This window comes from Sceloporus undulatus, chromosome 3 (genome assembly GCF_019175285.1).
Source record: "Sceloporus undulatus isolate JIND9_A2432 ecotype Alabama chromosome 3, SceUnd_v1.1, whole genome shotgun sequence".
Lineage (NCBI taxonomy): Eukaryota > Metazoa > Chordata > Lepidosauria > Squamata > Phrynosomatidae > Sceloporus > Sceloporus undulatus.
Window position 1 is genome coordinate 172,647,317 of NC_056524.1, and position 15,076 is coordinate 172,662,392.

The 15,076-nt window shown below is 38.6% G+C and overlaps 1 protein-coding gene across 8 annotated transcripts in view; it reads left to right on the top strand.

The window, feature by feature from the left end:
• Nucleotides 1–15,076, top strand: part of LRRC20 (leucine rich repeat containing 20) — a 147,713-nt gene that overhangs the window by 29,839 nt on the left and 102,798 nt on the right. For all 8 annotated transcript variants that reach the window (XM_042456636.1, XM_042456632.1, XM_042456635.1 and 5 more), the window contains exon 3: nucleotides 3,721–3,870. In XM_042456636.1, the coding sequence (XP_042312570.1) occupies nucleotides 3,721–3,870 (150 nt within the window). The remainder of the gene's footprint in view (nucleotides 1–3,720; nucleotides 3,871–15,076) is intronic.

Genomic DNA, 15,076 nt, shown 5'->3' on the forward strand with positions numbered 1-15,076 from the left:
TGAACTACCTTTATTTTTTGTGGTATAGGAATCTATGCCTATCCTTTCCTCTGATACTAAACATTCTATTAAAGAAATAATGCCAAGGAGCACATTGACTTGGTTAACCAAGGTATACCTATACAGATTCTGGGTCCTTTCACACTCCACAAAGTGGAATCTGTTAGCTCACTAACAGTTACCCATGTTAGAAAAACATAGATCTATAGGTTTGGCCACTAAAATTTAATAGTATAAAGTGGAGGCTGTGAAGATGGATTTTGGAAGAAGCTCTGAAGTGGTCTCTAGAAGTTTCAAAATGTTTCTCTTTACTTATGCAAGGTTTACTTGACCTGATGGTTTCATTTCACATGTGCATTTTGTTTGTTTTGGATAAAAGGTTTGCTGAAACATGTTGAGTTGCGCTTTTTTGTGATGTAGGATCCTATCCATGTTCTTTTCATGCCATTTCTACTTCAGGTAGCAAATGTTATTACACTTGTCCTTCCACATTAGCTGGGGTTAGGAACACAGGACCCCTGTGAAAAGGGGGGGGGGACACAAATAAATAAATAAATAGTACTTTTTTAACTTGAGAGAACAACTCTCTAGGAATTTGACCATAGAATCATGTTGCAGGATCTACAAATGCCTAGAGAAGTGTTTTCTCTAGGAATCTTTAGGTCCTCCTCTGCAACTCTGTGATCAACTTCCAGTAGAATTTCTTTGGAGGACCTAGAGATTCCTAGAGAGAGCATATTAATCAAATCTGCAAAAGTTAAAGCTGCAAATGTGGAGGGCTGAATGTATATAGAAGTAATACCCACGAGCACATGAACTTCATTAACTTAGATGCCAGTGTTGTGTAGTGGTTTGAGTGTTTGACTACAACTCTGGAGACCAGGGTTCAAATCCCCTCTTGAGCACAAAAACCCAATGGGTGTCCTTGGGCAAGTCACACTATCTCAGCCTCAGAGGATGGCAATGGCAAACCCGCTCTGAAGACACTTGCCAGAAAAACCTTTGGGTCGCCATAAGTCAAAAATGACTTGGAGGCACACAACAATATTAATGTACCACATTTACAGTAACTAATTCAATAGCCATTTCTCTCTCTCTCTCTCTCTCTCTCTCTCTCTCTGAGCACAACAGAAAAAAGTTGCAGAGGAAACAGATTTTTAAACTTTCATGTTTAGATCTTCTGAGGAAGTGGGTTGTGTAAACCTATGAAAGCACTCACCCACATGTTGGAGGATAGATTAAGCAGAGATATGAGGAAACATGAGCTTCTGAATACCTGTTTTTCAGCTTTAATGGCTGTAGACTAAAATCCTTTATATTGTACTGTGGTTCATAATTATTCCAAAGCAGTAGCCTTTTGCCTGAAACTTTCATATACTGTACTTAATTTTCATTTTGTGTGTGAAGGTAGGGAGGAAGGGGTGCTCTAAGTAAAGATATAGCTTCCCCCCCAAAAAAAAAACCTATCTACATTTGAGAAGAACAATGTTGGAATTACCTAGGGTTAGAATTGCAGATTGCAAGAACATGCAAATGAATATGGACCATAATTATATGATTAACCACTTGGAAATTGTGCATAGACTAAAGTAAAGCATTTGCTACTTGCAGTGAAGTCAGGGAAGTTCATGAGCAATTTTGTGTCCCATGCCAGCCTGCTGTGAGTTATTTTTTATGAAAGTGGCCTTTTGACATCCATTGGTTCAATTCTAGTGTATTTTTGAAAGGCAATCTATACTTGGTGGAAGAGCCTGTCATTGTGAGGGAAAGAACTCCTATACAGAGAAGGGAATAGCTATTTATCTGGCTTCTGTGCTGACCAATATATTAGCATCTCTGAATTATTATTCATGTGCCTTTAAAATGCAAGCAGTACTCTAAATTCAAGTTGTTAATTTAACCTCATTGAACTTACTTGTGATGGAATAGGAGCATATTTTGATAAAGGGATTTCTACAATGACAAATTGGCTTTGCACAGATTTTTCAATGTTTCCTGTAGTTGTCCTTTGGGAAGGTGCAACTCGTACCGCTCAGTCCCCCATCCCCAATGGATATGAAAACTTTCTGAAGCTTCAAAAGTCAAGAGTAGGATCATTCTGTTGAACTGAATACTACCTTAAATAACAGCATCTGAATATATATGTTTATTATTTATTAGTTACTGCCTTTATCTCTGCTCATGGTGGCATAAATGGCTCTGCTCCCCATTTTTCTGCACAACAATTCCACTTTAGTATCCAGGTCATCACTGTTGACTAGGATCAGATCTAAAATAGCTGATGCCCTACTTGCCTCTCCCACCTTCCGGACACTGACGTTGTTGGCAAGGCAAGGCAAGGCAAGTGAGGAATTGATTTGACTTTAAATTGTAGGCAGAATTTGATTTCCAGCAAATATCAGGATAGTTGAAATCTCCCATTGCTGCTACCTCTCTATTCTGAATGTTCTAGGAAGGCATCCGTGTGGTCTCTAGTAGCAGATAACAGATGTTCATTGATCAGAACAGGAATTGTTGTTGTGTACCTTCAAGTCATTTGTGACTTATGGTGACCATAAGGCGAACCTGTAAATGGGTTTTCTTGGCAATATTTGTTTGCCTTTGCCTTCCTCTGAGACTGATAGAGTGTAATTTGTCTAAAGTCACCAGTGGGGTTTCCATGGCCAAGCAAGTTTTTGAACCCTGGTCTCCAGAGTCATAACCCAATGGACAAATCACTATACTATGCTGGCTACCTGCATTAAAAGTGTACTTCATAGTCATGGAGGGCATTACTACCTTAACATAATACCAGAGGGGAGCGAAAGGATAAACACTCACCCTCAGCAAAATTTACAATGGTGTTTGGAACTAATTCATTAAAAATTTAATTTGTTACTCCATATTTGTTAAAAATTTCCTCCAACAATGTAAAATATTCTTTATATCACTGAATGATAATAAATTTCATGGTTATAGTAACAACTAACATTTCACATTATTTTCACTTGTTATTTTAAGTGGAGGCTGACCCATTTATATCATTTTAATGATTTCATTTGATTTTTTAAACACTTAAACTGAATAATTTACTAACATGCTATTAATGATAATTGAAACAAAGAATAATAGAATCAGAGTTGGAAGAGACCACAAAGGTCATCTAGTCCAACCCCCAGCCATGCAGGAACTCACAACCAAAGCTCCCCCAACAGTTTGAACAACGGTAACAATTATTTAATGTTAACACATGAACACAAAACACTACTGTCTCTAAGTTCTGGTTCTTTCTCATGTCTAAGTGCTATACTCTTTCCTTTTGAACCATAATCTGAGGGGTGCAGTAAAGGTGTGAGTGGATGGTCAGAGCAGAAAGAGACTTTTCACAGACAATCTATAAATAGTCATAACCCCTAACTTTAAATAGCACTGGAGCCCTGAACATGGGGTTACTTTAATTAACAATCAGAGTGGTTAGAATGTCCATTAACCATCAGAATAAACAGAGCTTACTTCAAAGAAGTAGATTTTCACAGTGTGTTGTGATTTTGAAATGAAGGTGTTGAGTGATGAGGGTGAATCTCATTCAGTTGAAAACAAAATCCATAGTCCATGGTGGGGGGGACCCCTCAGATCCTTAGGACAGATAATTCAAATGTGTTGTGTTAGATCATAATACATTATTGCCAAAGAAAATACAGCTTTCTCTCTTCCCTTCTTTCTTCTGTTGTTTTGTTGTAGATCTTGCAGATTGCAAACTAATGACCTTCCCCATTGCCCTTTACAAAGTTATGAGGCATGTTACAGAAGGCATTCATCTCATCACTCTGGCCAATAATGAGCTGAAGGCTGTGACCAGCAAATTCATTACCACCTTTAGCCAGCTGAGAGGTAGGTATGCATCTCTGAAGATAACCATAGAAACAGAAATGTCAGTGTTATTACAATACACCCTTCACATGTTAGATCACAATTTGGACATCTCTCATGGCTAGTCATTTTGTTACTCGTTATTAATGGCTTCTCTTCCAGTAATAAAGATGATAGAACTTTCATTAAAAAAAAGAGCAAAACCTTTTCTGCCTAAAATAAAGTGCCCCCATGCCTTGTTTTAGAGGAGAATCTTACCTTCAAGAAGCATGAGTCTCTGGTTTCTTAGCAGTAGGGCAGGCTCTTTGGGAGCTGCATGCAAGGCGTGAACACTATGCTATGACAGGCATTTCTAGGAAGACAGTTGTTGGGTTTCAGAATAAGTTAACTTTTTCTAGTAGTGACATTGATTATATTTCTGTCTTAGACCCAAGTGGAAATCTACATACATTTTTCATTATTCTGAACGCTGCCTTGCAATATGGAGGGCAGCTGCTTTGCAGAAGGACCATAAATCACCCAAAGGTGTTCAGCTTTCTGCTTTACCCTATTTCACTTAATTTATTGAGCAAAAACAATATAACTCCATAGAACTAGAACGGAATAACTGCATGATCTAAAGCACAATTTCATCATTTCAGTAATTGCATCCATGAAAGGGATTAGAGATGTGTGTTGCAGGCTCACTCCCTAAAGCTGTTGCCTCCCATATTTACTGGGAAGAACTGAAGGGAAAATGCAACCATGCTCCCCTAAACACAATTAAAGCTCTGTATGATTGAGAACTGTACCTTAATAGAGTTCCTGATCACATGGACTTCTGTAATCAGATGAGGTTATATTTTTATCTTTATATTTTCCCAGTAAACAGAAGGATATAACTGGAGGGGGTGCAGTTGCAGAGTATGTTTCTATTCATGTTGCATTTTGAGTACAATTTCTTGAAAACCTGAGTAGTTTTTTAAAAAAACTACAAACGTAAGGTAGTTCAGAAGATGAAAAAATAATCCTGACCTAAATTTCAGTTGGTCAAGGCTTACAATGTAACATAGGCATAGGATTAATACAGAACACAATGCAAATGGTATCATATCTGGTAATATGGATAAACGATCAGCTGCCAAAATTAATTTCCTCTCCAGTATTGCAGTTCCATGGATTGAAATGAATTTTGCAATCTGTTCAGGTTGCTGAAAGGTAGTGAAAGAACTGGTTGAAAGGATGTATGGAATAATGAAGAATTAATATATTTTTTGTTCCTGTTCAGTGGACTGAATCAGACTGCCATGTATAAATAAAATGAGCACCAGAGAAAAATGACACATCTAGAGAGTGAAAGTAATGAGGCTATAAGGTAGCTCTTAGATATGATTTAATGGGTATAGAAAAACAAGCCATCCAGTGTTGATAATGAATCCTAGCAGAAAAGGGGTGATGGAGTAGCTAACCTAATAACTATCTAGGGCAGAGATGGGCAGCTATGATTCCCATATCCCCATTGACTATGCTGACTGGGAATTGTAGGCCAATAGCATCTGGAAGGCCTTGGTCAAGAGGCTTTAAATCAGGTGAAAGATATGAACATATTCTAGTGGTAACCATACAAGCTTTAATGGGAATATATAAAATTGTTTGTATATATTGGGTATATATACTCCAAAGGGTATATATTGTTATATATACCCTTTGGAGTGGCCTGCAGCCTTCCCTTTCCTATCCAGATCAGAGCCATGGAAACTACACGCTGCAGTCCCAATCTGGCCTTTCTGCAGCGCAAAAAGAAGCTGCAAAAAGGAGCTTCTTTTGCACCACAGAAAAGGTGCCCTAGCCATGGTGGCTTTTCAGTGCTTCTTTGATGCAGCACATGTAAGTGCTGCTCTGAAGACACGGCATGACGCTGCCCGCCATCTAGTGAGTCATGTGGCATCAGGGTGCAGTTGGGGCAGGCAGCATGCAGACACCATCCCCCCATTCTGCCCCAAGGCCAGAGTATAACACCGGGCTGTAGAGGACCTTAGTGTCATGTCCCTATAGCTGCATCTACCTAAATGTTCACTGCTAAATATTCAGTTAATGTTCATCACTGGTCACGTAAATTATATCTGTCTTGGATTTGTGGAATGAAATCATTTCTAGAGTCATTTTAGAACCAATGAAAAGAAATAACTGATCATGCCTTTCCATGAATATTTAACAGCATGATAGTTATGAGTGTTAGCTGAGAAGTTAAATCTTACTTCTACTGCTAATTAACTAAGAGATAAATTATACTTCACAAGCAGATATGTTGTCAAATGTTTCTTCTCTTCCTCCTTTTACTTTTCTTGCCCTTTTCCCAGTCTGCTTACAACAGGTGAAAGAGACATAGCTAAAATTACACAAAATACAGTGAGCCCTCCTTGTTCGTGGACTTGCCATCTGCAGATTTGAGCATCCACAGATGGCAAGCCCATGGGGGGGGCAGAAGAGGAGAAGGACAAAGGGGTGGGGCGGCGGGAAGAAGAGGAGGAGGAGGAAGGCACTGCACAGTAGGAGGAGGGGGAGGAAGAGGAAGGCGAGGCATGGCGTGGCGTGGCGGGAGGAAGAGGAGGAGTAGGCAGCTTCTCCAAAATGCCATTGTCTTTAATGGTGGAACAGCAGTGTGGCCATGACACCACTGTCAATGGGACTTGAGCATCCATGGATTTTGGCATTCATGGGGGGGAATCCAGAACACATCCCCACTGATACCAAGGGCCCACTGTATTATCCATAAAACCAGTTTACAAACATAACTGTTGTAAACAACAAATAAATAAAAAACAGATAGATAGTACAGATTGAGTCTCCCCTATCTGAAATGCTTATCTGATATCCAGATTTTGGAATATTTATATATACCTAATGAGAAATCTTGAAGATGGAACCCAAATATAAACATGAAATTCATTTATGTTTTGTATATGCCTTATACACATAGTCTGATGGTAATTTTGTGCATGAACCATAGCTTGTGTACGCTGAACCAGAAAGCAAAGGAGCTACTATCTCATCCACCCATGAAAACATTTTGGATTTTGGAACATTTTGAACTTCTGAATTCAAAATAAAGGAGACTCAACCTGTACAGCATAATTCTGCAACCTGTACAGCACAATTCTTCCCTTGTCTTCAAAGTCCTGCTGAATTAAAAAAAACAAGTGAATTTTAACCTGCCTGAAGAAAGATAGCAAAGAAGTGCCAGTATAACCTATCTTGGAATAGTGGTTTTAATAAAAAGGAACTTCATGAAGCTTCAGTTTTGAGTGGAAATGCTGCAAGGAAGGAGGTGCTTAAACTTTTACCCTTCCCAAGCTGTTTCTTACCACCCAAGCACACAAGGATTCTTCTGGATGGCTTTCTGTCCACACAGACATTCTTACCCAGCCCTCTGAGGTTATATCTACACTACAGAATTAATGCAGGTTGACACTGCTTTAACTGCCATGACTCATTGCTGCAGATTTTCAGTTTTGTGAGATAGCCTGTTCTGGTGCCACTACAAACTACAAATCTCAAGATTTCACAGGATGGAGTCATGATACTTAAAGTGGTGTCAAACTGCATTAATTCTGAAATGCAGCAGCAGCCAGAGCCTGACAGGTAGAAATGACTGCTGATGCCAAAAGTTCCACATCACAGCTGAACAAATTTTAAGAAACAAGTAAAGCTTCCACTCAGTTTTTCAAAGATGGCAGTCTAATTTTGTGTAATTACTGCCCGTAGTACTTTTAAAATGTATTTTTATTGTATGATTACAGGCAAACATTATGTTATGCCATGAATTACATTAGCAACAGTAACAGTCCTTGGGTGAGGTAATAGAAGATACTGTATTTCAGCAGGTGAGTTGGTATTGGAGGAAGTCAGCACTTATGAGATAGGCTGTAACAAAATGAGAGATCAGATTGCCATTAATAGATTCCTTTCCAAAAACGAACTGTGACCCTTCACCTGAAGTATTTTAGGGGTTGTCAGCTATTTTTTAAAGTGCTTTGAAATAAAATCTCTGTTTAAACTATCACAAACAGCAAACTCTCTGTCAGAGAGAACCATTTTGATTTTTCTTTTTAAGAGTCAGAATAGGATGCACTGAAAGATGCTTTTTAAAAAAATATATATTATGCACAAAATATTCTCAGATTATGAACAAATACACAAACATATGGTACATTTCTCTTACACATTCTCAACACTAACATATCTACCATTTCAGTTTCTTTCCTCATTCTAATATCTTCCAGACCCATATATCTACATTTCTTATACCTTATACCTTTCTTTACCACTTCTGTCTTCGTTGTCTTCCTTGTCTTAAACCTTCCCCCATTATCTGCCCTTTCTACATTTTTCTTCATTCCTTCTATATTCTTCCAAAAACTTCCCTGCTTACTCCTACCTTCATCTGCACATACTCATACTGAGGGATGCTTTTTAATGAGTGCTTGCTGTTATACTCAAGGAGACAGTCAGTTTCCTAAGACCACAATGGTTTGTGACACTGAAATCTTTTAAACTAGCTGAAAAGCAGGGAAAAGTTATTTAGTTTTATGTTTCTTTAAATTATGAGCCATAGGGGACGTGCAGAGAGATACTGTTGTAAAAAACAACTATCTACCTAGTTATTCATTAAAAGGAAGGAGGGGCTTTTACATGGGCTGTGAAAAGGAGATAACATTCCAGTTTGCTTACTGAATGCATTGACAATTCAATTATTGGAAGAGGCTAATGAATGTTAATCTGTAATCAGCCTAACTTAAACTGGCCTGTCAGTTCTTGTTTACACAGTAGGTACCATTATTTATGCACCCAGTGAGCTTTGAGTAGGAGTTTGGGAGAAGCCAGAGAGGTAATGATGTGTTATGATTTATAGACCAGGCAGAAAGTGGAACAGAATAATGTCAGGGGATGATTATTTGGAGGCACTGGGCCTTCAGAATCTTGGCACTTGATTTATTCAGTTGCTTGCTGGGGTCTCAGCAGGTATTCAAAGTAGGAAGTCCTTTGTTTTCAGTTCCATGATGTCTTGAAAACTCTCAAGTATTTTTCCAGAGGGGTTGGCTTTGTTTATTAGCAATCAAAGGAAAATATATTGTTGGAAAAGGTGCTTTAATTTTGCACTGGTGGCTGTACACATGCATGTGTGGTACATTCCGAATATTGTGTGTTGTATAGTGAACAATGTTATTTGCTTTGTTAGTGCACAGAAGACAGACCTACAGATGATGTCCTTATTCTTCACCTCAAAGAACAGTGGTGATGGCAAAGTTGCTCATTCGATTTAGCGGGAGAGGAATAAACCTTACCCATGTGTGCCGTTTTCTCAATCTGCCCTGCCTTCCTGATTGTTATAAGCCTTTCGGTGCAAAGAATGTACCTGTGCTGTATTGTCTTTCCCCCACAAGAGAGATGGTACTACACCTTTGGAATGATGAGGGAGTTTAGATTAAAAAAAACACCGTGGCGCGTTATACACTGCCATTTTGGACATCCTCAGGACGTCCCAGTTTGAAAAAGGGGCGTCTCTTCTAGATGCCCCTACTCCTATTACGGACAGAGTCCGTAACAAATGGCGGTGGCTGTTCCACACGGCCGCTGCCATTTTGACGTAGCGGACGCTCTGCGTCCACACGACGCAGCCCAGAAGTGACGCCGCGAGTGCGCGCATTGGCACTTGCAGCGTCTCTTCCGGGTTGCTGGAAGGAGCGTGATTTTCACGCTCCTTCTTTGCAGCACGGAGGAGTCGCACGGTTTGGCTACTGCGACTCCTCCGCGCTGCTACCAGCAGCGGCCCGAGACCGCCCCTTTTGGGCGGTCTGTAACGGGCCTGTGTTTTGAGAGAGAGAGAGAGAGAGAATAAAATGCCACCTCTCCCAACCAATGCCTCCTTGACTGAATTAGCACTGCCCTGTGCTTCCTTTTAAAACAAGGGTGGACAATTCTGGCACATCCAGGGACCAGTGTTCTGCTCCTTGGCCTACTAAAAATGCCCCAAACTGAAACCAAATGTTACAGAAGTGGCTAGATGACTAGGGCTGCCTGTATATTTAAATATTAATGCAGTTTGATACTTCCTTGACTACCATGGCTCTGTGCTATGGAATTCTGAGATTTGTCATTTTTTGAGATACTCAGCCTTCTCTGTCAGAGAACTCTGGTGCTACATCAGACTATAAATTACAGAATTCCATGGGATGGAATCATGACAATTAAAGCAGTGTCAAACTCTATTAATTCTGCAGAGTGGAAGCAGACTGTGACTAAAACACATGAGGACTCTGCGATTTATGATTCTAAACAGCAATGAAAAACAAAAATGCAAAGAAACAATATATTGATCTACCATTACAGTTCTCAGTAAATAAACTTACCATGGTTATTAATATTATTACAATGTTAGAATTCTTATTGCTCAAAAAGTCCTCAAATTGTTTCCAAACTTTTAGATCGCTATCAGTTGTTTTATCCTTTAAAATCCATGTTAATTTGGCAATTTGGGCTTATCTGATAACCTTAACTTTCAATGTTTTTGTTGTCGGTGCTTTTATCCATTTCCATGTTTGAGCAAACAACATTCTTGCAGTTGTTTATATCTAAGAAGTAATTTATATTCACTATCCAATGCTTTACCCATAATACCCATCAAAATTATTTCTGGTGTCATTGCAAACTATACTTTTTTTTTTTTTTGAAGTAGCATATATATATCTTGGACCAATAACTTTTTGCTTTTTTTACATGTCTACCACATATGAAAAAAGTATATTCCTTATTTTTCCTTCTATTTCCTTCTTTCTTCTTTGTTTCTTGTTTGTTTCTTGAGTGTGAAGTAGATTGTACTAATATATGAGAGAATGAAAAAGAAATAGGTGGAATTCAACTTCTGATTTTGAAAAATAGGCATTTTTTAAAATGTTAAAACAGGTAGGAGAGGGTTACCAACTATTTAGGTCAGGGGTAGGCAACCTTTTTGAGCCGGGGGCTGGGTTGCTGTCCCTCAGACAACTGGAGGGCCGAAGCCAAAAAATAAACAATTAAATAATTTTTTTAAAAATTAAATATATAAATAAACTGGGACAAATGTAGGACAAAATTTTCAAATGGAAGACGCTTTTTTAAAAAAAATGGAGGACACGTGAAAAAATTTGCTGATTTTTAAAAAAAAATGTTAGTATAAATGCATGTTTCTGAGCCTTCTATAGACAATTGCCCCCCCAAAGGCCCCGGCGGCAATCGGCAGCAGGACCGGGCTGGGGCCGGTCCCAAGGCCTTGCCGGGCCGCATCCGGCCCGCGGGCCGCAGGTTGCCTACCCCTGATTTAGGTGACTTGCTCCTTATGCAGCTATTCAAACATAGTCACTTTGCCAGTCATTTGGGGGATCCAAACATGTGCAGTTTATAGCTTGTCCCTGAGATTATTATCAAATGTAAAGTATATTAAATTGGAGACAATGTTGTTACAGTGTCTTAGTGAGTCCATGGGGAGAGAGGCTGAACTACTTCTTTCAATGTCTGTGATTCAGGAAATATCAGTCAATTCCCAGTTTAGGCCCCTGTAATTAAGCATGAGACATGAAAATGGCAAAGTACCTGGAGGCGAGTGAAAGATGATAATGCACATGCACTGTTTTGCTATTGAAGATTTTTCCTCAATTATTTAAAAGTCTTCAATGGGATCACTTTGCGTAGGTAAGGGATTTTGCTGAAATGGTCAGTAAAGCTAGTACTACTTTAGTCTGTTCATTTTTCTTATTTCTGCTTAAGGTTTTACCAACCTTTCTTGCTCCCCTTTCTTTGTTTAAGCCCAAGAAAGACAAGATTCTTCCCCTACAGGTTTCTGCCAACACATTTGCATGCAAAATTATGTGCCAAATTTCATAACCAGTTCTTGCTGTCAAGATCTTATCAATACTCTCAGTCGGTTGATTTATTGAGCCATTCTCATGCTTTTAACATTTTGCTAGAAATCTGTATTTTAAAAAGCACTACTGTGTTTTCAAAAATGTTGAATGTATTTTTGTCAAAATGCTGAATATATACAATGTAGAAAATGTTTGTAGGCGTGTTGTATAGAAGTTGTACTATTCTGTCATTACATTCCACTGACATTTAGGCACCTCTGGGGAGTGCTGCAAAGTATTGGTTACTGAGATGCGTTTTCTTGAAGGATTTCTGGCAGTCTTTGTGCTCAGTTAGTGTAGCTAGAGATGGACACTCAGCATTGGGGTTATATTGTACTCTCCCATTCATCTGAAATACAATTTGGTCAGCAATGGCAATAAATGAGGGTGGGGCGGAATTGCAAAAACTTTTAGGTGCATCACTTGCTATCCATGGGTCATAAATTCCCTACCTGTCAACAAGAACAACATTGGAGGAACATCCACAGTTGCAAACCAAAGAACCTGAGATCCATGTAGAGCTTGCATTAGGTATTTTAGTAGTTTAGGTGATTCATGTGGGAAGATATTCCTTCTTCATGTGGAAGGATAGTCCCATACTACATTAGCACATTTTTGTGCTAATGTTATTTATAAATCATAATTCCTGTATATCACAATGTAATATCAATAGTTGTGACAAAAACTACTAGAAAAATTAAAACTATACCTTTAAATTACAATAGCATACACACAGCCTAACTGTATTTACATGGACATAGTTTGATGTGGTTAAAGTGAAAATTAGGTAAGATGCGATGTTTTAAAGAAAATTTAAAAAGCTGTATTAGGTACCTATTCAAGATCATGATTTTCTGTTATGAAATTTTAAAAACAAGACTAAATTCACATGCCCAATTACTGTGTTGCCAATGAGGGATTATTGCAATGCTCCTGTAGTTGCTGTACTCTTTGGTGTTTCCATTTTTAGGAATGGAAATGTATATTGATAACGTTTCATTTATGGGCCATTGTTTGGTTTTCCATATTTGTTGGCAGATTTTAATTAAAACTGAAATCAATTTTATCTCTATACATTTCAGCAGTTCTATTGGCATGTCATTTGTTTCTGGTGATTTATTGTTCCCAATTGCTTGGAGTAATGCTTCTATTTCTCTAGAATTTGGGGTTCATTTTAAGGTTCCCATGGGTTGTTCATCCTTTCTTCCTTTTTATATAGCTCTTCTGTGTACTGAGTCCATTTTGTAAGAAAAAAACTTAATCTTGGTCATATGTTATGTTCTTCTGCTCATCAAATAGAATCACCGTTCTTGATTTAAATTTCTCTTTGATTTCCTGGATCTTGTGGAAGAGGTCTCTTGTTCTCCCTATTTGGTTGTTGGCTTCTATTTCTCTGCATTCTCTTTGTCCTTGCACACTAATAACTGAATACAATGAGCCCATGCCGCCCAGCAATCAAAAGAATGGCACATGCACGCGGCGAGCCCAAGCCCCATTCTATCCGATGGGGCTTGAGTATATGCGCTTTTTGCTTTACATGGAGGGGGGAATCCAGAATGGATCCCCCACGGACGAGAGCCGACTGTACAGTAGTTGTATTCAATGTTCTGGTTCTATTCCTGTCACCCTTTTATTTTTCTTCTCTTCTTTCTTTTATAGCCTGTAGTGTTTTGTCTGTCACTTTTTTCTTCTCTTTTGTTTTGGCTGCAGTTAGAGTCTTTCTCCAAAGACAATAAAGCTTGGTAAAGTGAAACGCAGTCAGAAAAGAGGGAAATCGCACTACAAGTTAATTGTTTCAATCAAGGAAGCCATGGTCCACAATTTGCAAGACCTGAGCAGGACCTTTGATTACTGGGGCTCATGGAAGTCTTTCAGTCATAGGGTGATCTTAGGTTGAAATCATCTTGAATGCAAATAACTACAAAAAACATAAGCAATTAAAAGTATTTATTTGAATTCCTTTTTAATAATTGGGAAAGTAACAAAGTACTTTAAAAACTCCCACCATGATGGTAGCAATTTTTTTGCCTCGGAACTGTTACCATAACATATTACCTTTTAAAAGTAAGTAGCCAATGCTCTGCCACCAAGCAGCACCTCTGTAACTGACAGGTAAGTCATGAGGAAACAGCTGAAAGTTTTTCTCAATTTGGTTTGTGGAAATGAATTTTTCACAGCCCAAAGTGCCAAAATTTGGTAAAAATATTCAACACCCTAACTTTGGGTGGGGCAGTTTGAAATTATTCATCTTTGTATGTGTGCATGCAAGAATGAAATAAGCAAAGATTGCCATTCCTACTCTTAAACTGTAGAGAAAATTATGGATTTGGGATGGTGAAAATTTTTATCCTTACTTTTTATATTGTGCATGTGTTTTACAGTCAGCTTGAGATACTTCTATCAGATTTTAAATGAGAGAGGGCAATCGAAACCTTTAGGCAATGGTGAGGTGTTCCACTGTATTATGAACATCCCCTTATTCCCTTGGAGAAAGTGGCAGGTGCTGGGAATGCCTTGGTGTTCCCTGCCTTGGTAATGAGTTGTCAATCTAGAGAATTTCGGCCAATCAATGAATATCAATGTTGGATATGGTTTATTCCAATTTTGTGACAAAAACGAGTGAGGAAACTCTGATGATCATCTCATTTGAGTGATTCGTATTTTTGATATTCTTTTGTTTTTCTTATTCCTTAAAGTTAAATGTTTTTATAACCATATTAAGAAAATATTATTTTTCAGTCCCTGTCAGAGATTTCTTCACTTATCTCTCATTCCTACTTTGCTAGATAGATTTAGGCAGAGGGTCGGAAAATCACATTTTTTGGGACTATACCTGCCAAAATGCCTAGTCAGCATTCAGATTCTAGGAATTGTGGGCCAAAGGTAAGGTTTTTATTCTAGATTTAAGGGTCTGGATATTATTTAGAAGCAGACACAGTGGAGTCCTGGGCTTTTTGTGTTTTTAAAATGAAAAGCTACTTAAGTATGGAAAAGCCACAGTAAAGGGTATATACTCCATGTTGTTGTCAGAATGACTGGATTCCTCCAGAGTATGATTTTGAGCAAGAAAAAGCCAGCTAGGAAACATGTTGTTCTCTCCTTATCCATTCCCCTTCTTCATTGCAGCCTCCGGTCCTGGTTTTAATTTCAGAGAACTGTCAGGTTTCTCTCAGTACACTTGCATGCAGTGTGTAGTTTGTCCCTTATATACTCTGGTTAAAAGACTTTTTAAAAAAGTTACTACCTGTACCAGTTTACTAGTAGACCCCCTTTTACTCTCCTGCCCAGTGGACTGGCCTTTACTGCAC